The sequence below is a fragment of the Tasmannia lanceolata genome, unplaced genomic scaffold, assembly GCF_043159265.1.
Source record: "Tasmannia lanceolata isolate RefF3 unplaced genomic scaffold, GAP_Taslan_0.1 ptg000008l, whole genome shotgun sequence".
Taxonomy (NCBI): domain Eukaryota; kingdom Viridiplantae; phylum Streptophyta; class Magnoliopsida; order Canellales; family Winteraceae; genus Tasmannia; species Tasmannia lanceolata.
In genome coordinates, this window is record NW_027518685.1 from 29,595,756 (window position 1) to 29,622,294 (window position 26,539).

The following is a 26,539-nucleotide window of genomic DNA, read 5'->3' on the forward strand; positions in this document are numbered from 1 at the left end:
GGTACGGGTAGCCTTGCATGAACCCGGAACCCACCCGGGCGGATACGGGCATACCCGCAGGTAACCCGGCAAATTTAAAGAAGAAATTATATATATATATATATATATACCAAAAGAAATTATATAATGAATGGGTGTATGAACACATAAAGGTGGTACGATGGATGTACAAAATCCAACAGCAGCTTCTTAACAAGTCAGCTGTTGTTGGATCAAATATCAAGGATGGGATGATGAGTACATGCCCATTCATCTTACAATTTTTCATTTACTTTAACAAGTGTTTGTTTTAGTACAACCAAAGATACCAGCCACATACTTGTTTTGTTGGCCCACCTACATAGTCTATTTTTTACTGGTTAGTGTTTAGGCCTTAAGAATAAAAAGTTGAAAACCGAATGGCGGGTAACCCGCGGGCACCAACGCCCAATCCAAACCCACCCGCGGGTCACGGGTACGGGTATTTTTTTTCGCGGGTAATGAAATTGGTACCCGTACCCCTGTGGGCCGGGTGTACCCATGGGTACGGGTCCCATTTTGCCAGGTTTACACGTGCACCTCTCTTACCTAATTTAAATCTCACTTTAGTAGGTTATAACTCATGCTAGCCCTTTTCCCATGGATATAATGGTTAGGATAATCCTTTGGTTTACATCTTCTCCACTTCACTATTGATTGTGGTGACCACGTGGAGGGATCCGTATTCATAGCAGTAAAGTCTGAACACCACTATGAGATTTTGTAACTAGAGAAATTATATGGTATTTCCTACTCAATGCTCTGCATGGTGTAAAATGGTGGGCTCCACTTCCATAAAATTTGTAAAACGGTGACCCCATCCCATCAAAAGGTGTAAAATGATGTGCCCCACCCTATGCATGGGTTTGGGTGGATCTGTGGGCCCATCACATCAAATCATTGGGCGTAAAATAGTGAGCCCTATAATATGCATAGGTTTGGGTAGAGGTGGTGGGCCCACCAAATTAAGGGAAAATAGCGGCCCCCATCCACGCTACGCTTCAGCATAAAATGTTGGGCTCCACCCTATGGAAACATAACATGGGGTCTGAAGAAAAGGTTTTCCAATAATAACTTTTCTTGGAAAGAAACATGCTTAGTATATATTATTATGGGATTTGCTAGGGCCCATCACATAAACCATTTCACGGATCGGGTGTTGCATGAGAAAGCATCGACCACAGATGAATTAAATGAATAAGACAAAATCCAAGCCTATGTCGCTGCTCTCTCATGCAACATATTGTCTGTGATGGTCGCTAGCAAATCCCTATTATTATAGATACACACAGAGTTTATGGTTTAGGAAATTCTGGAAGTAAGAAACCAGGGTCAAAATAGTCCTTTAATATGGATGAATATATGCCATGAACTATGTAAATTCATTCATTTTACCAAGAGAAAGTAAATTTCACATACAGGGACTATCTGTAACTCGATAGACAATAGAGCCACCAATGGTCTCCACGCCCAATTGTTTCATGCGTATTAGGAGCAGTAAATAAGACCTCCCCTTTGGCCCTGCAAAAAGAAAATATAAGAGAGAAGTACAATTCAGGGCAAAATTATAGCACCTTCATACAGAATTCAGGCTTTAATGACTTTCTTAGGGGAACCACGATCACAAAAATTTAAGGAATTTCACAAAAAAAATAAAAAAAAATCTGGAATTTATTCATTATTTAATATTTTCCCGAAATTTCAAGATAAAATAATATTTTTTTTTATTTCGTTAGATTTCGGCCGAAATTTCAGTTTCCATTCAGAAACTGAAATTTGAAACCATGCTTCTGTTCCAAAATGCTACTACTTGTGATTCTACTCAGAACAGAAAACACATGTTTTGGGCAGGATGCATTGGTCTGCACCTAAAGATCAAATGCAAACGTTTCAATTTTTGGGCAGTAATGCCAATGCACTCTTTCCTATTTCAGCAAAGAAAAATAAACAAAATTAAGAAGGAAAAGACTTCAGTATCTGAACCAGAAATTTCCAATTTAGACTCACCCATTATTTTCCTAAAATCGGAGTTCAGACTTGGAACTCTGCTAAACAAACTTCATTGTTAGAGAAACATTTTAATTCTTTCTGTAGAAAAGTTTTTAAGTTGAGGAGGGAAATGTCAACTTGAGCCTTTCTATAATGTCAGTTTGGAATCAATACTCAGAACCTGGTCAAACTAAGTAACTAACAGGTTTCAAGTCCATGAATGAGGGGGGGGGGGGGGGGGGGGAGGGAATAAAATAAAGCAAAGAGAAGATTTGGTGGAAAAATACCCAGTCCCAATGAAGTGATTTCATCTTGGTTGAATAAGTTGTCTCCCTTTGATTTCTGTTTCTTGATGAGGGTTGAATTCATTTTCTCAGTAGCTTCCTGCAGATCCTGTATGGTCGGGTTTGGAAATTCGCGTGTAAATAATTAAATAGTCAAAGAAAAGCTTACATCAATTCATTCTGAACTTGACATTTTAGTGTTTTTGATGAATATATGGTCATCGATATAAATAAACAGAACCTAAAATACACATGCTAGGAAATGTAATAATTCGGATATGTCGGGTGTAGAGCTGATAGCATTTTAGGGAGAAATAGGGTTGCACATCCAAATAGATCTTGAAGCCATTGGATAGATTTCAGCATACTACAATCAAGTAGTTGTAAAGTTGATTAAATGAAAAAAAGGCACAGGCTAATTCAACAATCTCCACTGCACAAGCGATAAATATGTATGTATGGTGGGATGGTCTTGAGCTGGTGAGCTGAACTATCTTAGACATCCAATTAGTGACCTATCTTGTGAGAAAGGAGTGAAAAGGAAGTAGGGCTAAGACAGGGTTCATAGACCACCTTAAAATTTTTCTCAAGTCTGTTTTGCGAAGACAGGGTTCATAGACCAACTTAAAAATACACTTTCTTTTAAGATGTAATTTCAGTGAGGACTAAAATACACACGACACATAACCCTCATCATCTATACGGTGCCCGATCGGGCATGCCCGTGCCTTGATATTTGATCCAACAGCAGCCCCCTTTTTTCAACTTTTTAAGGGTTTGCTGTTGGATCAAATATCAAGGGCGACTCCCCCTTACACGAGCATGCCCGGTCGGGCACCATATAATTTCTCTATGAAGTACAAACTAAAATGGTTCTTGCAGCTAATACGTTTCTGTTAGTGTGTGTCTGAATATAAGGATGACAATACAGTTGTTACAACTTACAAAGACTGAGAAGTCCATTCCATTAACTTGATTATTGAAAACTATAGCAGTGACAGCGCAAACAATGGGATATGGATGGGAAAATCCATAATTAAGCATGTTCAAATTAATCTATAGGTTTTAGGTAGAGAATTTGACTGCACCCACATCAGTGAGAAAGAATGAAACACCTATCAGTGGGCCTCTTCACACATTAGACATAAATTCGTAAGATGTTTGTCTTATGACGAGATGAGTTATTTGTCCATCTTTAAAATAGCAGAAACCACTATAAATAATTAGTGGGAAAAAATACATACCTCCCACGATGCTAGACTTTTCAATAAGGAAGGAAGCTTATCATAGTCATCCTTTGATATCTTTATCAAAGTCTTAGCAGCATCTTCAAATGATTTAGAATCATCTCTAAATATCCCTACAGTCATTTAGGATCATCTCTCAATAGCATAGGTGGTGTAGTAGATCTTTGTAAGTAACACTGGACTAAAATGTTTTTAGAGGGATCCAATCCTTTACCTGAAGAACTAATAGGGCAGAGATTTGCAGTTTCTTCAATGCCCAAGCCCTTTTTGGAAGGTTGGTCCAAAACTGTCTTGTCAAGTGCTTTCCTGTCATTATATCTGCAAAATGGAACAGATTTGCAACTTACAAAGAAATGAGAGAGAGGGAGCGAGAGGGGAGCATAAAGCTATTGAAAACCTACCTCATTAGATGTTGTGGAGACATCTTCGGGCTAGCGAGTTCATCATTAGCTTCAAAGGAAGAAGAAGTCATGTAATTTAGTAGGCAATTAAAACTTTTAAGATTAAATTCCCTAATCCAAATTATTTATTTTTCATATACGACTACCAATTATGATAATAATAATAATGGAAAATAAATTTGCATTCAACTCATCATAAAAATATGAGGAAATGGATTACACAAGATTGAAGTTTCACTTGTATTAAGTAGTGTGTTTAATGTAAATTGTGCTTTCACTCATGAAATCCCTGCATTCTTAAAAAAGTAACTTACGTGAATGCACCACTCAAAAACTTATTTGTTAAATTGATCAATCCTTTCAAGTAATAAACAAAAAGTAGCTGATTTAATTCACCACTCAAAAATTTTCAAACTGAATTTTTCACCCAGAATTCCATCAAACTACCTTCAAATGGTGATAAAGAAGAGGCATAAAATCGCCATAATTACTTACAAATCAAAAACTTTCAGATTGGGTACTTTTGTTGAGTCCAAACACCATCTTTTGTATGGTTGCCAATGTCTAACAATTATGAGAATTGGTAGTCGTATTTTGCTGCTAAACTAGCAATTATGAACCCCAATAATAATGGATGGCAAATCTGTGTGCAACTCATCATAAAAATTATAAACAGAAGTTTCACTTGTTTAAAATAGTAACTAGTAAGTTTGTGTATCTTGTGCTCTAAGCCACTCATAGAAGGTCAAAAACAGTCTAGATGGAACATGTTTATCTCCATTAAATAGATGAATAGAACCATGTAACCCCAAATACAGAAAAAAAGCGGGTGATTTGATTGCAGTACTCAACAAATTCTAATTGTTAAATTGTTGCATCAATTTAAGTAAATCAAACAAAAATAGCTAATTTAAAACCACCACTCAAAAATCTTTCAAACTGATTTTTCATCAAAAATTCCATAAAACTAACTTCAACTGGTGATAAAAAAGAAGAAAGAAATCATCACAATTACTTAAAAATAGATATCTTTCAGATTGGATACTTTTCATTGATTGAAAACACCATCATTTGTATGGTTGCAAATGTCAACCGTACAACGATATGGTCCTAGCTAATGGTGTTCCCTGACCAAAACCTCAAAAGAAAGCCCTTCAAGTGTAGAGGATGATGGGAGGATCTGATAGTGGTAAGAAGCAAAGGAAAAGCTTAGGTAGAGTTTTTAACTCTAGATACTAAGAAAAAAAGTGGAAGAACAAGATAAATTTTGGAGCTAATTCATATGAGATTATTATCATCTGATATATGTTTTACTAGTGACAATTCACATAAATTTCAATTATATCCCTCTAAAATGAGAAAAGGAAAATAAAGTTTTGCCAACTCCTCGTGGGGGGATGAATCCATATAATTTTGAATCAGAGCTCTCCAATGCATAATTATTCTCTTCGACACACATACGATTTGGCCCCGTCCTTACTCGTCAAGAGCTGAGCGAGAGGCTGTGAAGGAATTGGGCTCAATCTACCGAATTACTCCTAGATGAATTGAATAAGCAAAGTGTATGCTCCACAAGCACCACTCCTAAGAATCATTACAGCTCTATTTGAGTTTTCATTAACATCAGACGATACAGGAGAGACATCGAAAAGGACAATTGTAAAAAAACACGAATATAATTTAAAAATTACTGACTCAAAGCACTAAGCTTAACTTCTTAATTAAACTCATCTGAATCATGATCCAAGAGGCTACTATATAAGAAAAACATGTCCAAATTTAAAAATCATAAACTGTGACACTTCCCAAACTAGTAAACCGTCTAACTCTATAGTATGAAATCTTAAACAGGGTACTACCCTGAAATCACAACTGCTCTGACCATGTTCCATACTCTCCTACCCAAAAAAAAATGACCCACTAGACAATGGAATCTCGCAAAATCACTTTGTGACAAACTGCCTATCACATCATAGCTTGCACCAAGTATTTACTTACGTACATATGTAGGTAGTCAAATGGTTACATGGGTTTTAATTTATGCCTTTCCTAAGTTAAGGTGCAGGCAAAGACCATCATATATAGTGCAACAACCAAATGTACTTACAGGGGTTGATTTATTAGCACGAAGCCAAATAATAAACAAATTGGTCAAGGATGCTTATCTTGTGCATACTACAATTATTTAAAACAATTGCTAGATGTTAATGAGTCTAGCCATGGAAAAAAGAGGAATGAAATAAATTAAAAGAAGAAGAAGAAGAACAATCTTTACAAACCTTCAGAGGCTAAAGTGGCGAGACAGACATCTGAAAGGCCAAAATCTTTTAATGACACGGAGTCCTCCAATCTTAAGAATGTCAAGAAATAAAAGAAGAAATATTTCCATGGAAGGTTTTTTTTTTTTTTTTTTTGAATGGTACCATGGTTATTATACAGAGAACTAGCATAAACATTTTATTGTATCTCTGTGTATCAATTGAGACAAGAGTATTCAGTACCTTGAATTTAAACATTATAAAAATATGAGCAAAATGCATGGGAGAAACATTCTAACTATCTTCACACAATGAAAAGAAAATAGATAGTGTGGCATAAAGCCCCCAATTTACTTTTACAATGTTCAAATGCTTTTGAGTTTGACAGACCATCCAAATGCATGGATTGGTCCCTTATGCCCAACATTCTAAAGGTCCTTGCTGTTAGCCGTTTACAAACCAGTAAAAAATTGAGAAGGCCACTTCAAATTATAGTTTATATTATATGATTTTGTCATACTCTGCCACATTTTTTACACTCATTGATTCCTTCCCCTTGCTACTACACTATGTATGAGATACAGAAAAAAAAAAAAAAAAAAAACTGGGTTCAAACCCCATATGCTTGTGTATATGCATCAAAATTGTGTTCCCCAACTCATGTTCAACAAAGGGCAAAAGAACCTTTTCCGGTAGCTGATTAGCTTCTCCAGAGACCTTCAATACTCCTTTATACTCACTGAAACCTAGAAGATCTGACTTCCAATCCATATTTACAAGCAATCACTGCTGGATGGAAGAACATATTGACCAATATGAGGGGTTCATCATATATACACTATAAAAACTCCAGGAGTCAAATATGGAGTAAACCAAGTTGACTAGGTTTTGGCCCAACCAAGTCAGTAAAAAAAAACTTTGACTTGATGGAGTTAATAAAATACTTGTTGGATCATCATTGTCTCGCAAGAGTAAACTTGGTTTTCCCTTGACGAGTTCTTGTCCAAATATGAGTTTTTAAACACTAATATATCCAAGTGAACTATTTTATGTCTCAAGCACCTAAGAATCAATGATGCACAGCTGAGAGCTGAAATTGAGTTCTTACGAAGGAAAGTTGCCAGTGAAGAAAAGGCCAATCAAGAACTGAGAGCAAAGGTTAACAACCGAGCTCGATCAGGATCGACCAAAGTAGAAGATTCCTGTAACTATAGTTCTGAATTGTGACTTCTAAAAGTTTGACAAGAGGAATTGTTTTCAGTGTGTTCCAGGTCTCCTTCAAAACTCTCACATCATTGCTTGCTCCAAAAACTATGTTTGACCAACGTTGGTGCAAACAATGTCCTTCCATTCCCAACTTTGCATCTTATCTGCGTAAAACTCGATGTCTTTTAGAATTCTCTCTTAACAATTGCCGTAGTCAATTACAAGTCTATGTCCCAAAGATTTTTAGCCTTCCGGATGAGTTTATGTGCAGCTTCTAGTGCTTGTAGTTGCTATCCTTGAGCTTCTTAGCACCTGTTGACATGCTACCAGACAAACATTTCACAGCTTCCTCTTTTTTCCTCTTCTTTTATCTCTGAACAGCTTGAATTATTCAAAGAACAAACAAGATACGAGCTCCAAAGGCACTTGAACCAGGTTCCAGGACCAATTATTGAGACTTGGTTACTGAAATACAGCCACAATCGGTCTAACTTCCATAGTTCCATTGTGAAAGATAAGTTGACATTACTTAATATAAAAAATTGTATAACATAATAGACGAGCTCTTGCAAAAGAATATATTCATATATTATATGCCAAAAGGACTGCGGTCTTTAGGCTCTTTCCCAACACACAATTTTTGGGCCCCACATGTGACATGTGGAAGTGATTGGATTCGTTCTTCTGACCGGCAACCACAAGTTCGACCTGTTGTCGTTGACCCCATTAGATGATCCTAGCCCATTGATCCACCAACCCTCCTTTAGGGTCTTCCAAGAAAATCTAAAATGTTGATTTTGTACTCCTTTATCTTATGGATGGGATGCCCATTTGATGGTTCGTCTCATGATAGTTTACAAGATCAATGGTCTCAATTACTCATGCATGTCCTTGCATGGGATCCAAAAATTGATCATTTGGGATTGATTCCAATGGTGATTGTCTGGTCAGACTTAATTCATATACAGGCCTAGCTAGTTCGATAGGTACAACAGATGAGACCTACCACATCTAAAAACACACCATGCACTTATCGACATCCAAAGGTTCTACCTCCTTTCCCCATGTAAACTTGTCAGTCAATGATAAAGAAAGTCCACATGCTTTTCTTTTAGAGTCACGATTACTCCAATATGTCCTAAGTCCTAACTCCTAAGGGAGCTAGAACAGAATCTCACTAATTCAAGAACTAATGCAAAATCTGAGTTCATGGTCATATCCCCCGATACATCAAAGATTGTTTGGCTCAAAATCCTTACGTTGAAATTCATCTGAGTTTAACTCGTCATTTCGGACTTCCGTGCTTACAAATGGATTTTTATACTTCACTACTCAGTAATGAAATTGATTTTCAAATTCTCTTAGGGGCCATTTGGATACGCGGATTTTAGAATCCAAGTTTTAGTTTGAAAACAGTGTAAAAGAGGGTTCATGATCAGGCTGATGTATGCTGTCCTGACATCGTTTCTTGGATTTTAAGTAAGAAATCCAGGTTTTAGAAATCTCTCCCCCATCCTGAGAATTTTAAAACCTAGAAACATGGGATGATCTCCTGCTCTCTTATTGCCAGAAAGAACGGTGAGAAATCAGAAAACGACGGCTGGTCTCTTTCTTCTCTCGTCTCCCATTACAATTTTTAGGAAATCCAAGATTCTAAAATCCGCGTACAAACGGCCCCTTAGGGTCTGAGTTATATTGATTTTTCTGAAACTAGTAACAAGACTCGAGATTTCTAGTAGCAAACTATCAATCAAGTATCCAATAATGTGTTGCATAAGGCATACAATCATGTTGCCTGAAGCACTGTTCTGATAATCTAATTCTAGGAGAACATTTTTAGACCGGGTATACCAGGCTCGTGGATCCTACTCGGACCCCTAAAGTGATTTATGCAACTTGCAAACAAACTGAGGATGTGCTAGGCCTACAAAACCAACCGGTTGTAGCATGTATACTTCTCCTGCCGGAGTGCCATGCAGGAAAGCATTTTGAATACCCTATTGTCGAAGTGACCAATTGTATGTGATAGCTAGTGTTGGGGACATGACAACCGGACTATATGTTTCATCAAAGTCAGGACCAGGTACTTGATGAAAACATGCTTTGTACCTGTCAATGGAACCATCTGAATAATGTTTGGTGCAGAAAACAAATTTGCACCCAATAATGTTCATATGGGGTTGAGGAACAAGTGACCATGTCCCATTCCGTAAGAGTGCACTAAAGTCCTCAACCATTGTTTCACGCTACTGGAGACTATGGAAGCTTATGTATGGGTGGTCGGGTCCGGTGGGATTGAGGAGGCGAGAATGAAGGTGAGGCACGAAGGTAGTGGGTATTTCATAGAGAGTAGTGCTTTGGGTTTTTGAATGCCGGTGCAAAGGTAGGTTACCGTGGGGTGAGTAGAAGATATAGCAAGTTGAGAAGAGGAATCAGGGGGTTCGCATCATGCAGGAAGAGAAACCCAAAGTGGATAGAGGCCACCATCACTCTTTCCGTGATGAAGAAACTTCCTAGTTGAACGGTCCTTATTGATTAAACCCTCGGAGAAAAAAATAAAAATATAATTTGAATCACAACTCACAAGTTAATTGAGCAACAGAAAGGAAAATTTTCTCAAGAGTGGGTACTTCAAGAACATTTTTTAAAGGAAGAGCGGAAGATGAAGAGGAGAGATTAAAACTACCAACATGAGAACTAGGCAAGAGTGAGCCATTCCCAACAAGAATGGAATCAAAACCATGACAGGGGCCCTCGGAAGCCGATTGTGGTTGTGACGAGGCCACATGATTTGTAGCACTAGTGTCTGGGTACCATTGTTCATCAGGCGAGGGAAGTGACATAGCCGCAAAACCAGAGGACAAATCATCCACGTGGAAAGATTGGTTGAAGTGATTGTAGCATCACAGGGCTCCAAGACCACGCTTGCCACAAATTTGCAATGAATATGGAGAGGAGTTAAGAGTGAGTAGATGGAAGGGGACTGAGTATACTAGTGGGATGAGATGGAAGTGAGTCAGAGGTGTGTCAACTGAAGATCCTGGGAGGAAACATGGGTACCTACAAAAACTTCGGGTGCCTAGATTAATGTAGATGGATGCACAGAAGGGAAGAATGAGAAAGAGAGCTAGGGTATGGAAGTCCGGAGAAAATGCTGATGTTTTCTCAAGAGGGCGTGGACTCTTCAATTGCTCCAATGACTTTTCTTGATTTGCTGGGAGATATTTATACTCCCTTACGGTGGTGATTGCTTATTTTCCAGCAACTTCCCTAAAGAGACTTTTCCATCCACTTCAAGGAGAGACTTTTCCATCTCCAGCTTGGCCTATTGTTTAGGGCCATTCACAATCAGATCAACTGCCTAGATTAACAGCCTGGGAAGACTTTTATCTCCAAACATGGAGAGATTTCTCATTCTCACAATGGCCCCATCACCACCAATCACACACATCAACCTAAGACAACTACCCTCTCACCAGGTGGGACATTGTCAACCACTTGATGATCCACCCACATTAAGTTGGTTCACCAACTAATGTGGCAAGCTCATCCTCTCCCAATCTCCCCAATGCACATGCCAGGAGATTGATAAAGACACCCAGTTTTAAATCGGTTTTCAATACAAAATAATATATATAATAGATTATTAGTATTAACATGAAAAGTGTTCAGAGATTGAATAGGAGAAGATAAGAAAACCCGTTTAATCTTTTGTGTGATTTCCATTGATATTTTATAAGCAGTATATGTACATGTGAAAAATTCACATCGAATAACTCCATAACAATCAAAACTGCCTAAACCTAATTACAAATGCAACTGCTTTAGACAACATGTTATCAGTATTAACACAGTCATAAGAATGAGAGGATTGATGCAAAGCTCCCTTGAGAGCGTTATGGTGGGTGTAACACACTTTATCTGCTAAATACTCCGGGATAAAAAGTTTCAAATACTTCGAAAGGGGTCAGTGAACGACTTAAAGAGATTCATACACAGCAATGCAAACATTTGAAGGAAAAAAACAAAAATGAAGACATGTAAGGAAACCAATACAAAGGAGAGGTCAAACAACTAAAAAATAAAACAAAATAAACCAATTAAAGGCAAATATAACAGGACAAAAGGATACAAAGGATCCTCATCAATCCTATTCCTGAGAGATCCCGATCTGCAAGTAAAAGGCAACTTGTCCAATCTATCCTCCAGACTTTGAAACTTCGAGTCTATACCAACAGGCGTCATTAAATCTGAAACCTCTTGTTCATCCTCCACCTCAATTTCTATGGAGAAATTTCATGATTGTAGTTGAAATACTACAGAAAACCTAAAAAAATCAACGGATCTAGGGTTTTGGAAACATTACCAGGCACATATCCAAAGCTCCTAAGCCGATCTTCAAGATCCGTAAGATCATTTTGACTTTTCTTGTAAACCTCGTTACAGTGCCCTAAAAGTTCTTCAAATGAGACCGTTTCAAACGCCATTGAGTGGATCAAGTTGAGATCTTCACTTACGGATGAAACTCGGTGATTTAGGCGCTGTATGAAGGTGGAAGATGCAGAATCTAATGAAATTCGAAAGAGGAAAAATAATCAGAATTCAAAATCTTGAAAATCTGATGAAATTTAAAAGAGGAAAAATCAAGAACCAAAGGAAAAAGCCGAATCTGATGAAAATTAAAAGAGGAAAAAATAATTAGGGTTCAAAATCACGAAAATCCGAAGCAGAAAACAATCTAGAAGAATCAAATGAAAATTGAAAGAGGAAAAGTAATTAGGGTTCAAAATCATGAAAATCCGAAGTAGAAAAGCTGGAAAAAATCAAGAAGCAAAGGAAGATGACGAATCTAATGAAATTTGAAAGAATAGAAAAATAATTAGGGTTCAAAATCATGAAAATCCGAAGTAGAAAAGCTGGAAAAAATCAAGAAACAAAGGAAGATGCCGGAGAAAAATAATTAGGGTTCAAAATTATAAAAATCCTAAGTAGAAAAGTATTGAGAAATGGGAAAAAAATCAAGAACCAAAGGAAGGGGGAAAAGTATGAAATTTACCGAGAGGAATGGGACGCCGTTCGACGGATTCTTTGAGAGAATCACAACTGGTTTGAACGTGTTTGCAGAATGAGGCTAGGGTTTTGCAGAAGGTAGAAATGGAGTCGTCCATTAGTGGGAATTAGGGTTTTTTCTTTTTTTCTGGTTTCCTTTTCAAACAGAGAAGAAATAAAGCGGGAAAACGAGAAAATATACAGTGGATTGAAGTGGAAATTATATCTGATTTCTTTTTGGTAATGGCACTCTTTACTTAACTGAACAGTTTTAAAAAGAGCGCTCATAAATTCGCACCCCTGTAGGATAATTCCCATCCCTAATGTGAAAAAGCGTTAAGTCTGCCTAGGGCTGCAACTTGGGTCGGACTCAACCTGAACCCGTCGATTTTGGCTCAGGTTGGGTTGGCATTTCTGTGGGTTGGGTTGGGTTAGGATTTGGAAAAACCAACCCGATTTAATTTCGGGTTGGGTTAGGGTTGATGCGTTGGCAACCCGACCTCCGTCCACTAATTTTATCTCTATTTTTTTTTTTGAGTTATTGCATTTTTTTTATTCGCCGAAGGTGAACCCAAACCCAACCCGACAACCTGACCCGATTTAGGGTTAGATGGGTTCAGTTAGGGTTGAGATATTTAGAGGCGGGTTGAGTTAGGGTTGACCATCTTCAACCCGAGGCCCGGGTTGGGTTGGGTTGTGTTAGGGCTGAGGGAATGCTATCGCAGGTTGGGTTAGGGTTGGCCTCAACCTGACCAGAGTTGCACCCCTAAGGGAATTACGTGGCAGGTTGGTCTCAACCTGCCACATAATTCACGTTAAAGGGGCACGAATTATACTATAGGGGGTGCGAATTTATCATCTCTCTTTAAAAATGGAGAAATTAGATGATGTGTGGTGGTAGGTGTTGTGGGTCCAGCCCATGTAGGCCCCACACTCACCCACCGAATCCAATTGGAATGGGAAAGTATACTTTCCTAGTTGAAAAAGGAAAGAGAGAGAAACGGTGGGTTATTGTGTGTGTGTGACGTTTTGTGAAAACGTCAATAAAGAATAAAAAGGAGAATAGAAGAAAACTAGGGTTTTCTTGGTGGCTCTTTTTAGAGGGTTTTATGTGGGATCAAAACTAAGGTTTTGGAGCATTCTTCTTGGAGATTTTCACCGCACCGTTGAATCCTCTCGTTGCACGAAGACTTCGTTAGGATTTGGATTTCTTCGACTTGAAGATCGAAGTGGGTAATTTTTGGTAAGAAAGTGGGTTTTGTTGTTCGCAACGAGGTAACCCTTTTGACTCTCTTATTTCTTGTATTGGCTCAAGTTTTGGGTGAAAACTTGAGAGAAATAGACGTTGTATTACTTATTTGATTAGTGGATATTTCGTCGGATTCGCCCCGTGGTTTTTCCCTCTTCGTTGGAAAGTTTTCCAGGTAAATCTTTGTGTTATCTTGTGTGATTGCTCTCTTGATTGTTTGGTTTATTTTATCTACATATTTATTTGCTTTGTAATTAAAGTGGGTTTTCTTCGGAGAAAAACCTAACAAGTGGTATCAAAGCCGTGGTTGTTTGGAAGCAAAGTTGTTTGTGTGGATTGAGATGGAGAGTTCTTCAATAACCATGATCAAGTTGACTGGATCAAATTGGATGATTTGGAAACCAAAGATGGAGGATATTCTTTATTATAAGGATTTGTATGAACCCATTGAAGGTGATAAGGCCAAGCCGACTGGCATGTCCAATTAAGATTGGCAAAAATTAAATAGAAAGGCTATTTGACATATTAGGCAATGGTTGGATGACAGTGTGTTCCATCATGTGTCTAATGAAACATCTGCACTTTCGCTTTGGACAGAGTTGGAAGGTCTTTATGAGAGAAAGACTGCTGGGAACAAAGCTTTCTTAATTAGAAAGCTTGTAAAATTGAAGTTCAAAAAAGGTGGTTCGATTGCAGAGCATTTGAATGGAGTTCAGAGCATAGTGAACCAGTTGTCTTCAATGAAGATGGTGCTAGATGATGAGTTGCAGGCATTGTTACTTTTAAGCTCGTTACCTGACAGTTGGAAAACTTTAGTGGTTTCACTTAGTAACTCTACTCCAGATGGTGTACTTACCATGAGCCAAGTTACTAGTAGCTTGCTCAATGAAGAGATTAGAAGGAAATCAATGGGTACAGACCATGCATAGGCTCTTGTCACAGAGAATAGGGATAGAAGTAAAAGCAGATGGCCGCAAAATCATGACAAATCCAAAGAAATGTCGAATTTAAGAGAGAAGAAAAAATACTTCCACTGTGGCAAAGAGGGCCATATAAGGAAGAATTGTTGGGTTTGCAAAAGAGAACAAAAAGAAGGTAAAAATCAGAAAAATGATGATGATAAAGACACTACGGCTATTGTGTCTAATGAAGATGTGATAACACTCTCTTTTGGAGGAGAAGAGTGTTTACATGTTGCAGATCAGGGTATAGAGTGGGTTGTTGATACATGTTCTTCTTATCAAGCTACTCCCAACATGGAGTTCTTCACTTCATATAAAGCAGGAGACTTTGGTATGGTGAAGATGGGCAACACTAGTCTCTCAAAGATTGTTGGAATTGGTGATGTGTGCATATAAACTAATGTTGAGTGCACCTTGACTTTGAGAGATGTGCGACATGTTCCTGATTTGCGCCTTAATCTGATTTCTGTGATAGCCATGGATAGGCAAGGTTATGAAAGCTACTTTGGTAAGGGAACATGGAAGCTTACCAAAGGTTCATTCGTTGTTGCAAAGGGGAAGGTTTGTTGCACATTATATAAGACTTATGCAAAAGTGTGCAAGGATGTGGTAAATGTTACCAAAGAGAGTTCTCCTAGCTTGTGGCATAAGAGGCTTGAAGACCCTAAAGGTAAAAGTGTGATTGATGGTATTCTTGATCTTACATCTATTCGTTCTCCATTCGAGCATGTTACACACGGGGGAGAAGTGCAAGAAGATGGTAGTGATCATGGATCATATGCTAGTGGTCATGATATTGTGATAGATCATGAGCAGGGGAGCAGTCCCCACAGACAGAGATAGTGGAATCTCAGGTTAGAAGATTTACAAGAGAGCATCGACCATCAACGAGATATCTTACCTCAGATTATACATTGGTTACTAGTGAGGGGGAGCCAAAGAGGTTGCAGGAGTCACAATCTCATAGAGGCAAAGAATACCGGGCAATTATGAAATGGTTTTTTGAGAACCGTTGGATCCGTGATGTGATCGAGACACAGTTGGTGCAGTTGAAGAAGATTGGTGCCGATGGGAATTCGTCTGATATGAACGGAAAGCTCGAGCTATGCTGAGACATAGCTCCTATGGACTCCAAGTGAGACTCAAGGTTGGTGTCTCCTCTTCATGGGCCTGGAGGGGGAGATTGATGTGGGTCCAGCCCATGTAGGCCCCACACTTACCCACCGAATCCTATTGGAATAGGAAAGTATACTTTCCTAGTTGAAAAAGGAAAGAGAGAGAAACAGTGGGTTATTATGTGTGTGTGTGACGTTTTGTGAAAACGTCAATAAAGAATAAAAAGGAGAATAGAAAGGAAAAAAAGAAGAAACAAAGAGATAGAGAGAGAGAGAAAGAGAAGAAGAAGAAGAAAACTAGGGTTTTCTTGGTGGCTCTTTTATAGAGGGTTTTGTGTGGGATCAAAACCAAGGTTTTGGAGTATTCTTCTTGGAGATTTTCACTGCGCTGTTGAATCCTCTCGTTGCACGGAGACTTCATTAGGATTTGGATTTCTTCGACTTGAAGATCGAAGTGGGTATTTTTGGTGAAAAAGTGGGTTTTGTTGTTCGCAACGAGGTAACCCTTTTGACTCTCTTATTTCTTGTATTGGCTCAAGTTTCGGGTGAAAACTTGAGAGAAATAGGCGTTGTATTACTTATTTGATTAGTGGATATTTTGTCGGATTCGCCCCGTGGTTTTTCCCTCTTCGTTGGAAGGTTTTTCACGTAAATCTTTGTGTTCTCTTGTGTGATTGCTCTCTTGATTGTTTAGTTTATTTTATCTACATATTTATTTGCTTCGTAATTAAAGTGGGTTTTCTTCGGAGAAAAACCCAACAGTAGGATCCCGTACTTTCCAAAAAGTAGAGAATGGCACTAACCATAGGATGATCCAAACCGTCCATTTGATGGGCCTCAACAAAAATAGGTTGTGCATGCCCAAGAATCATTTACATCGGATCATCCTATCCTTCGGATCTATTGAAGTTTCCATAACGTGCAGTCCCACTATAGCTTGGAGGGTTAGGATGATCCTATGAAATGATTTTTTGGGCACAATTTATACACACTGTGATGAATCAGATGGACGGTTTGGATCATCCTATGCTGTGGGCTGTACCGTAGTTTGGAAAAAGGCCACACATTATACAAAATCTCAAAGAGATGAGGCCATTTAACCTCGTCGCGATGAAGCATAAAGTGCTTCGTCGCTCAATCCGTAGCCGTCAGATACAATCGGCGGTGCAGATTAATTTATTGATTTCAGAATATGGTGTTTTTTTATGCTTTCAACATATGGTTTTTCTATGATTACTGCACACGGCTTCAGTTCAATTGGGTTGATTTGGGTTTTTTTTTCTGTGATTTCAGCATATGTTTTTTCTAATCTATATATTTTAGGGTACTTGTGGTTTTCATATGAGTATTTGATTTTTCTATATTTTATACCAATTCTTCCGGAGCAATATATTTTTATCACAATTTGAATTAGTATTTATGCAACATATGAGTCCATTTTACAAATGAAAGTTTGCAGATTATTTTATCCCAGTTTCAACCACTCTCTGTCAAGCTATGCATACGTTTCTCTCTCAAGTGGGGGCTCAAAATGTTAGAGATTTTGTAAAATGATATTGAGAAAATTAATTGAATTTTCACAAGTTTTATTTAAATTAGAAAAATATTTTCAGACAGGGCCGGTCGACCGGGGTATCCCGGGCGACCGCAGATTGGTTTATGGAAACGTGAATGATTTCCAGAAAGGTGTGGGCGGGCGACCGCAGGAAGTCCGGTCGACCGCGGTTATTTGGATCGTAAAAATTAAAATGGACAGAAGCATGCCGACGGGCGACCTCAGTAGCCTAGTCGACCGCCACTGTTCAAAAAACTATCCGTTGGGAAGAAGTGAACATGGCTTTTCACTTCCGTTTTCAAACTTTTCTTAATGTCTTTTGGTTCCCAACAGTCATGGATGATTTTCAAACACAAGAGACACCTTGTGGATGATCCAAACCACTTAAATCACAAAAGGTTGTGATCGAATGGTCATTATTCGAACCATTCCAAGAGATGTTTTGAAGGGATGTTTCCTTTACTAAATAGACATCTAATGCTCTATAAAAAAGAGAGTAGAAAACTGCCTTTTTTACACACTGAAAAATCAGTTATTGCTGTACTTTTATTTCTCTCTCTAGCAATCTCCTACTTCCTTGTTTTTCAAGTTATTTTGTTCATTAAACAGTGCACTAAAAACTGTTTTCTTTAGAAACAGTTTGTGTTTTTCTCTAAGGCTTGAAGTTCTTAAAAAGGTATTTTGGGTTTGATTCCACTTGTGCAAAGTGCCATCAAACATTTGTAGGATCTTTCTATAAGGCTTCATTGTATCTTGGAGGCAATCCGCGGATCCCTTTGCACACAATTGGTGGGGCGAAATTTGTCTTAAGGAAAGCGATACGCGCCTTGAAGTAACTCTACAGATTTCCTTATTACTCAAATTTCCACCAACACAAAATACTGCACCTCATATTGGTTTAAAAAAAGTCTCAACCAAAGACATGATGTGGTTCAACTGGTGGAAAGAACTGGGATGTTTTCTTGTGAAATGTTACAAAGGGAATGTTGTTGCTGTATATGTATATTGATGCTTTAGTAGTGCTAAAGAATGACAACTTGCATGTGTTTCGGCTCATTGATGAAAAATATCTTGGATCAATAAACAGCAAAAACATTGATACATCACTAGAGCAATACTTTGAATTGAAGTTGTGCTTTTAAACTCTCATTGCTTGAAGATTGTGTTGTAAAGTGTGTAAAGGTGTTTGACATGGAAATATTTTTAAAAAGTGGAGTATTTGTTATGTCACTACATCTCCATGGATTAGGCTCACGGAATTAAACCAGTAAAGGTAATAAGAAAATTTAGTTTCATTAAAAGAATGATACCAATAGAAATGCAGGCAAACACTGAATTAAACCAGTAAAGGTAATAAGAAAATTTAGTTTCATTAAAAGAATAATACCAATAGAATTGCTCAAGCTTTGAGAGGTAATTGATTTTCAATTTTTATACTTCACACATGAGAGGCTGTTGAAGTATAAATGATTAAATAACACCAACTCACAGTTGAAGCTTTGAGAGTAATTGATTGTTTCATAAGATCGAACTACATAAATCTTCAATTCTGATGCTTTTTATCTGTTTATTTTATTTCTATTTACATTTCTCGTTTATTTTATTTCTATTTACATTTCTCTTCGTCAGATTTTCTCTTATCATATGCCAACTTGGTTTCCTTCTCTAAAGACGCATCATCTTTTTCCCTTTTGTCATGTTAATCCATCCATGGAAAGTAGTGATCTAAAGCTCATCATCATACAATAGAAAAAAATAGGAAGAAAAGAGAACACATTGTTCAAAAAAAAAGGTAGAAAAAAGAACATGAACTACAAAGTACATACCAAAGTCAAGCTAATGAAAAGAGGCTATTTTTTATCCTTCAGGAGATTACATTCTCTTCAAGGAATGGGAGATATTTGTTACAAAACTCTTATCAACTTAACAGCTACTGAAAAGGCAATGATAAAGTAAACTTTTTTTTGATGGGATGATAAAGTAAACTTAGCCTAACCTCCAGAGTTCAGGCTTTATTTATTGTTTCAAGGGACAAAAAAAAATACTCCTATATAATACAAGTTGTTCTAATGGATATTTTTAGGCAACAAACCAGGTGTGAAGAACACTGCAGTAGAATTGATCCATTGATCACCTTGAATGAATACAGTAACATTAAATGATCTTCTTTCTCACGACCAAGGGCTGTGGTGGCTGAATACGTGAGAGAATGTCTTCACTTGGAGAGAGAGAGAGAGAGAGAGAGAGAGAGAGAGAGAGAGAGAGAGAGTGTTTCCTCTCGGGGTTTTTCTCTCGGAATTCTCATGTGTGGTTACAGTTGACAGGATAAGGGAAAGGGTTATGGGTTCGGATTGGGACCGGGTAGAACTCACGATAAAGGCTAGCCAATAAGGCGAGGGTGCCCGAAGTCCTTATAAGCCTTCCACATCACTTCACTTTTCTGATGTGGGATCATTGCTTTCGCATGGAACTCTCTAAAGGGTTAATCCGCTGTAATGCTTATATTTTGTTTTCTCATAGTGGAAGATCGTATAGTCACCCGTGAACGGGTGAACATAGGCATCGTGGCCAAACCACTTCTAGCTTGTCTATTTCTACTTTTTCGTTTATTTGTATCCGATCAAATTTTGCCCCGCAGATTCTCTCAATAGGTGAAAATTGTTGAAATATAAATGATTAGATAACACCAACTCTAACAATTCAAGCTTTAAACAAAAAACTTAAGCTTTTGGAGCACATGGTATTGGAGCATCAAGTTCTCGGTTCGAAACTCACTACTCCTCGAGTGTTAGGGTATAAATGATTAAATAACACCAACACCAACAGCTTAAGCTTTTGGAGTATTCACAAAAATTAAGCAGTGATATAAAGCTCATCATCACAAGATAGATAAAGAGGAAGAAAATAGAACATGAAATACAAACCAAGCTAGAGGTAATGAAACTCCTTGTCGAGGAATGGTAGATATCTGTTACAAAACTCTGTGAACTTACAGCTACTGAAAGGGCAATCATGAATAAGCTTAGCCCTTCAGACTTGACTTATTGTTTTAAGCGAACAAAAATACTTCTATATACAACAAATTGTTCTAATGGGCATTTTTAGCCAACAAGCCAGGTGTGTAGGGCACTCCGGTAGAATTGATCCATTGATCACCTTGAATGAAAACACTAACAGTAAATTCCTCAGCTTGATCCGCGGCAATGGTTGTGGTCTTAATGCCGCCCCATGTCACCCTCTTTGTTAGAGTTGCACCAGGTCCTTTATTATCAAATTCTGCATAAAAGCAAGTTTTCAAACCAAAATCTCCCATCCATGGCAACCACCCATCAGGATGAATAAAATCGTCCAACTGAGATTGCATGTAAATAGTTCTTGAAAATTCCTTCCACGGGCGACCTAAGAATGTGGGGAGCTTGCTCTTCACTGGGGAGTAAGCTGGGTCTGCAACTAAAGTGCAATTGTGAATAACAATCCCAGTGGGTTCTCTTATGTCCGTCCTTCCTTGAGCGGTGACTATGTTCTTCTGATTATCTAATGGCTTCCTTGCGATAATCTTACAATTTTGAAAGACAACAGCGGAATTACCAAAGATGAAATCTATGGTGCCGGAGATTGTGCATTCGCGGTAGAATTGGCGGTGTGTGTGGGCGTAGAGCGTGTCTTGGTAGCCATCAAATTGGCAATTATAGAAGACAGACTTATCTGATTGCACTCGGATAGCAACGGCTTGGTGTTTTTCTGGCCCGGCCGTGTTCTCAACTCCAAAGTTCTTTCCAATGAAGCCCTCTCCAACCACAGCTGTGTAATCATTTTGCGAGAAATTAGCTTAATTTTGCCTAAATCATAAAAGTAGGTTGTGTTCCCAGTCCCAATCCAAGGAAAGAGGATACTAATAAAAGATCAATCAAAAGAGTCACCGCTTTTGTTCTAGGGAGGGAATTAATAATCTTTTTCTTTTTTTTCCTTCATATTTTAATAATCGAAAAGATCCCAATCTAATTAATAATCAAAGAAAGAATTCAACTCAAGCCCAACCCAAGCCTCCGATCAAGGATGGTCAGCCATAACCCACCTATTTCTAAGTCTCTCAACCTGAATCCGACCCATCTAACCTGTTTTTTTTCCAAATTGAGTCAGGTTGGGTCGGTTGGGTGCGATTTAGCTTAGGCAAAAACAGAAAAAATATAAAGAAAAATGTAATCCTAAGATTAAGAAATTAGTGATAAAAATTAGAGGACTGAGGTTGGGCTCAGGTCTGGTCGGGTTGCCAAGGCCTCAACAACCTAACTTGAAATTAAATCGGATAGGTTTTTTCCCAACTCAACCTGAACCAAATCGTGTTGACCATTTAAGGCTGTTTGGATACAAAGATTTTATAATTTAGGTTTGCAAAATCCTGGATTTTAAAAACTAAAACCTGTATGGATTGTAATATCTAGGTTTTAGCTTTTAAAATCGAGGATTTTACCATCCTAGATTATAAAATCCACGAAATGGCTATGTAGGGCTCAGGTTGAGCCTGACCCAAGTTGCACCCATACACAAAAGTAGCCATTGAAGAAGAAATGTTAGAATTTTGAACCCAAAATTTTAGAGGTAAGATTCAAATATGTCCTTTTCTGTTGCCTTAGAATTTGAACCCAAGACCAAGTGTGGTGTGAGAGTGTTTGAAATCCAATGCAAGGTCCAACAAGAAATAAATGGCGTAGCAGTGTTACTTACCGAGAGTTGCAGTCTTAAAGGTAGGTGTTCCATCGATGAAGTTTTCGCTACCGGAAATAACGGTATTTTTCGGGCCATCACCGATCATCATAACATTCCACATTTTCTTAGGGATCGTCACCTGTTCCTTATAGACTCCCTCCTTAACGTAAATAATGTATGTGCTATTGCTCTTCAACGGAATGGTGGCAATGGCTTCATTAATGGTCTTGAATTTTCCCGAACCTGTTAAAGTACGAAGATTAAATAACACCAACTCTAACAGCTTAAGCTTTGGAAGTTAATAAAACAAAAAAATAAAATAAAAATCCACAGCCAACCCAGAAGAGAGGGCCATATATGCCACTAGTATTATGTGCCCATGCTATGCATGGGTGTAAAATAATGGGCCTCACACCATCAAAACATGATGTGTAAAATGGGGTGGGGCCCACCCTAATGCATAGGTTTGGGTAGAGATGGTGAGCCCTTTAGGGTGGGCCCCACCCCATTTTACACATCATGTTTTGATGGTGTGAGGCCCATTATTTTACACCCGCCCATGCATAGCATTATGAGTAAAATGGTGATTCCACCCTATGCATATGTTTGGGTAGAGATGGTGGACTCCCCCCATAAATAACATGAGATGTAAAATGGTAAGCTCCACCTTATGCATGGGTTTGGGTGGAGATGGTGGACCCCCACATCAAAACATGAGACGTAAAAAGGTGGGCCCCACCCATGCTAGGCATGATTATAAAATGTTGGCCCCACCTCATCATAGCCCGAGGTGTAAAATAGTGGGCCCACCAGATCGTGCATAAAATGGTGCCCCCCACCCATGCTATGCTGTTTAGGTATAATGTGTTAGGCATCACCCTATCAAACAAAACATGATAAAGAAAAGGTTTTCCAATAAAAAAAATTCTTGGAAAGAAAACAAAAGACAATGGAAAGACACATGCCTAGTATATATTATAGGAGCAATGATAGATACAAGGGAGCCCTTGCATTAAGAGCGGCAAAAGGGCCCTTCATTGGATCCACCCCATTTTCAGTTACATTTTAAAACTGTTGAAAAAGAAAAATCAGTTACATTTGATGATGTGGATCCAATCATGAGCCCTTTTGTGGCCCTTTATGCAAGGGCTCCCTTGTATCTATCATTCATCATATTATAGATAGATAGATAGATGCACGGCCAACTCGGAAAAAAAAAGGCCACATGTGAGGGGGAGTGATGAAGTATAAATGATTAAATAACACTGACTCTAAACAACTACAGCTTTTGGAGTAATTGATTTTTTTTCACAGTACCATCTTTAGCAACGACGACGTCTGGAGTAATGTTGTCGATGGTGAGAAGTCTGCGTCTTCCGTCAGAAACCCATGACGGCAAATCACTGCAGCTCTGCGAAAGGAGTCTTCTTTTGAAGAAGGGGAGCTTCAAATCGGTAAGAATAGTGGAAAGTTCACTGACAATGGCGAGGGAGTTACTAGTTAGCTCTGAAGCTCCTACTAAAGCTTTCTTCATGGCTGCTCCGGCACGACCGGTGGTGCTATCAAAGCCATCAATGCAAGTATCCTGGTGTTGAAGTATAAATGATTAAATAACACCCACTGTAACAATTTAGGCTTAAGGTCTTGCAATCAAAACCCAACAACTCCTTAATATTATAAATATCCCAATAGAAGGACCACATGTGCCACGTGTACGACCAACCCAAAAAGAAGGGCAACATGTGAGGGAGATTTATAGTATAAATAATTAAATAGTACCAACTCTAACAGCTTAAGCTTCAGTCTTGGGCTCAAAACCTAACAACTCCTTGATATTAAAAATTCACATGTATTGTCAACCCAAAAAAGGGGACACACGTGTCACATGTACGGCCAACCCAAAACGAGGGACCACATGTGAGGAAGAGTGTTTTGAATAATTAAATAACATCAACTCTAACAGCGTAAGTCTGGAGTAATTGGTTGTTTCATACCTGGTAAGTAATAGAGGCACTGAGCCAGATCTTGAGATCATCCATCAATTCATGAAGTTTCGTTAGATCAAATTCTCCCAATTTTGCCATAGAGCTCTTTAGATCATCAATGGCGTAACCCATCAATTCCTTACAGTTCTCAAGAGCTTTGGAGGCTCTCGGATCTTTCTCGGCATTTTTCAAAACCTTGGATTGTCCCAAAGCTTCTTTCACTTTATCCACTGCAACTTTGAAAGCGAGATTAACGAGCTCTTTTGGGTCGGTAGTGTTACCTGTCAAATTATAAATGGTTAAATAACACCAACTGTAACAGATCAAGCTTTTGGAGTAATTGGTTGTTTCAAATGGTACTAGAGCTATTGCATCAAGCAGGTCCTTGGTCCAAAACCCAACAATTCCTTGATATTAGAAATGTACGTAGAGTCAACCCCAAAAAGAGGGACTACACTGGGGGAGTGTTGAATTATAAATGATTAAATAACACCAACTTTAACAGCTTAGGCCCCTGTCATTTTAGATTGTGACAACCGATTGTGGGCCCCAAACATATGATCGGACTCAATCGGTTGCCACAATCACAAACGAACCTAGCCTAAAGCTGTTTGAGCAATTGGTTATTTCAATTGGTATTAGAGCTAATTGACTCTAGGCAGGTCCTAAGACGAACCAAAAAGAGGGGCCACATGTGCCACGTATATGACCAACCCAAAAAAGTAAGGGCAGAAAACGGGAAGGGGAGTATTGAATCATAGATGATTAAATAACACCAACTTTAACAGATTAAGCTTTAGTTGTAATTGGGTTGTTTCACATTACCGCCGGCAACGTGTTGAAGGCTCTTCTCGCAAGCTTTCCGGTAATCTGTGGGCTTACAGATTGCTTTGATTGCTTTCATGGAGGAATGGATTTCCTCACTATCGTTTCCGGTGGCCGCCTCATTTTTTCCGGAAGAATGATTCTTAGACACACCAACAGTAATAGCAACAACCATGGCTACCAGAATTAGAGAAGAGATGCCCATTACGGCCATCTTTTTCTTCTTCTGAGGATTGTTTCCGGTACCGGAATTCTGCCCATATCCCTGATAAGACATGATTTAGTTTTTTTTTTCTTCTTCTTCTTCTTTTGATATAACTGAGTTATTTTTTGTCTGCCTTACTATGTTGGAAAGGCAGAGGTAAGGATGGAAAGAGGAGGATTTTTCACTCTTGGTTCTCCTCCTCCTCCCTTTATATTTGAAAGTTAGTTGGGGTTGAGGGAACCAACGGCTAATTAGAATTTAACCGTTGCACCCAATTTTCTCTAAATAGTTCTTATCCTCTCTTTTCATGTCCGAAAATTGCATAAAGGAGAGAATAATGCCGTCCGTTTCTCTTTTTTCTTTCTTTTGAAAAGGTCTGCTAAAATCTCTGCAACCAAGTAAAATTTCCATTTTTTATGGACATTTTCTGTTTGAAAATGTTGAGATTTTATATGGTGGAAGCCCCTATTGTTCAAAAAACTGTACGTTCGGCACCATACGATGATCCAAACCGTCCATTTGATGGGCCACAACATAAATAGGTTGTGCCCCAAAAAATCATATCCTTAGGATGATACCAAGTGAAATCTGAAGAGGCTTACATACTCCATTTTTTATGGACATTTTCTGTTTGAAAATGTTGAGATTTTATATGGTGGAAGCCCCTATGGTCCAATATTGTTCAAAAAACTGCACTTTCCGCACCATACGATGATCCAAACTGTCCATTTGATGGGCCACAACATAAATAGGTTGTGCCCCAAAAAATCATTTCCGTAGGATGATACCAAGTGAAATCTAAAGAGGCTTACATACTATGCAGTTCCGGCTAGGATCATCCTATAGAAATGCTTGTCGGGGCATAACTTGTTTACATTATGGCCCATCAAATGTGGCCGTAGCGGAGCCAGAAATTTGCACTTGGGGCCAAACTAACTTACACTACTAATACCGGCGTTCACGAACACCGGTATATGGATTTTGCAAGTCATTGGGGGCATCCATGATGCCGGTAAAAGCCTTTTTTGTTTTTTAGTTATAAAATGGATTTTGCAAGTCATTTTGGCGCGCGGGGGCTCACGCTATATGTGGCTCCGCCCGGTACTTTCTGAAAAATACGTGACTAAACGGGCTTGCAGCATAAAGAAGGGTAATGGTATCAGCACAATGTTTTAATAATTGCAAAAATTTTGCTTGTCTTTTCTTTTTTTAATAGCTTTTGAGAGCTTTTTGGGCCTTTGAGTCTTTGACAGCTCTTTAAATAAGAGCATTTTAGGACCCAGTTCTGCCACGTGGACATGCTCGGGTCCATTGATCTGACTAAGACCACAACTCTGGCCTCATTTGTTTTACAGCTCCACCAAGTGGGTCCCACTTCATAAGATGATCGGCCCAACAAATGACCTGCTTGGATCATCCCCTATGAAGTGGGCCCACTATACTTTTTTTAAAAATTACTTGAGTTCACGTGCACACGGCATATA

General features: G+C 38.5%; 2 protein-coding genes across 4 annotated transcripts; both read right to left on the bottom strand.

Annotated features, from left to right (window-relative positions):
• Positions 1-1,332: 1,332 nt before the first annotated feature.
• On the bottom strand, positions 1,333-12,644 carry LOC143883548 (uncharacterized). 3 transcript variants are annotated; one of them, XM_077386889.1, is made up of 9 exons: positions 12,460-12,600; positions 11,770-11,944; positions 11,536-11,686; positions 6,219-6,289; positions 3,940-3,988; positions 3,753-3,856; positions 3,536-3,651; positions 2,295-2,400; positions 1,333-1,539 (listed from the first exon to the last, which is right to left on the bottom strand). In XM_077386889.1, the coding sequence occupies exons 2-9, from the start codon at positions 11,888-11,890 to the stop codon at positions 1,430-1,432; spliced, it is 828 nt and encodes a 275-aa protein (XP_077243004.1). In that variant the 5' UTR covers positions 11,891-11,944; positions 12,460-12,600; the 3' UTR covers positions 1,333-1,429. The 3 variants fall into 3 exon arrangements, with proteins under 3 accessions (XP_077243004.1, XP_077243003.1, XP_077243002.1); XM_077386888.1 differs by having other exon boundaries at positions 1,334-1,539; positions 11,536-11,629; positions 11,770-11,970; positions 12,460-12,644; XM_077386887.1 differs by having other exon boundaries at positions 1,337-1,539; positions 11,770-11,970; positions 12,460-12,644.
• Positions 12,645-20,262: 7,618 nt separating this feature from the next.
• On the bottom strand, positions 20,263-25,245 carry LOC143883549 (putative pectinesterase/pectinesterase inhibitor 21). The gene is made up of 5 exons (XM_077386890.1): positions 24,851-25,245; positions 24,035-24,306; positions 23,358-23,625; positions 22,059-22,283; positions 20,263-21,134 (listed from the first exon to the last, which is right to left on the bottom strand). The coding sequence occupies exons 1-5, from the start codon at positions 25,125-25,127 to the stop codon at positions 20,422-20,424; spliced, it is 1,755 nt and encodes a 584-aa protein (XP_077243005.1). The 5' UTR covers positions 25,128-25,245; the 3' UTR covers positions 20,263-20,421.
• Positions 25,246-26,539: the final 1,294 nt, after the last annotated feature.

Bases quoted from the DNA above. Each gene is read 5' to 3' on its own strand.
- LOC143883549 (XM_077386890.1), bottom strand. From the start codon at position 25,127: ATGTCTTATCAGGGATATGGGCAGAATTCCGGTACCGGAAACAATCCT. The intron at 24,307-24,850 runs GTAATGTGAAAC...ATAATTTGACAG, and splicing joins CCTTCAACACGTTGCCGGCG to GTAACACTACCGACCCAAAA. The intron at 22,284-23,357 runs GTACTGTGAAAA...GTACTTTAACAG, and splicing joins CGTCGTCGTTGCTAAAGATG to GTTCGGGAAAATTCAAGACC.
- LOC143883548 (XM_077386887.1), bottom strand. From the start codon at position 12,571: ATGGACGACTCCATTTCTACCTTCTGCAAAACCCTAGCCTCATTCTGC. The intron at 11,971-12,459 runs GTAAATTTCATA...GAATTTCATTAG, and splicing joins ACGGCGTCCCATTCCTCTCG to ATTCTGCATCTTCCACCTTC. The intron at 3,857-3,939 runs GTAGGTTTTCAA...TCCATTTTGCAG, and splicing joins TCTCCACAACATCTAATGAG to ATATAATGACAGGAAAGCAC.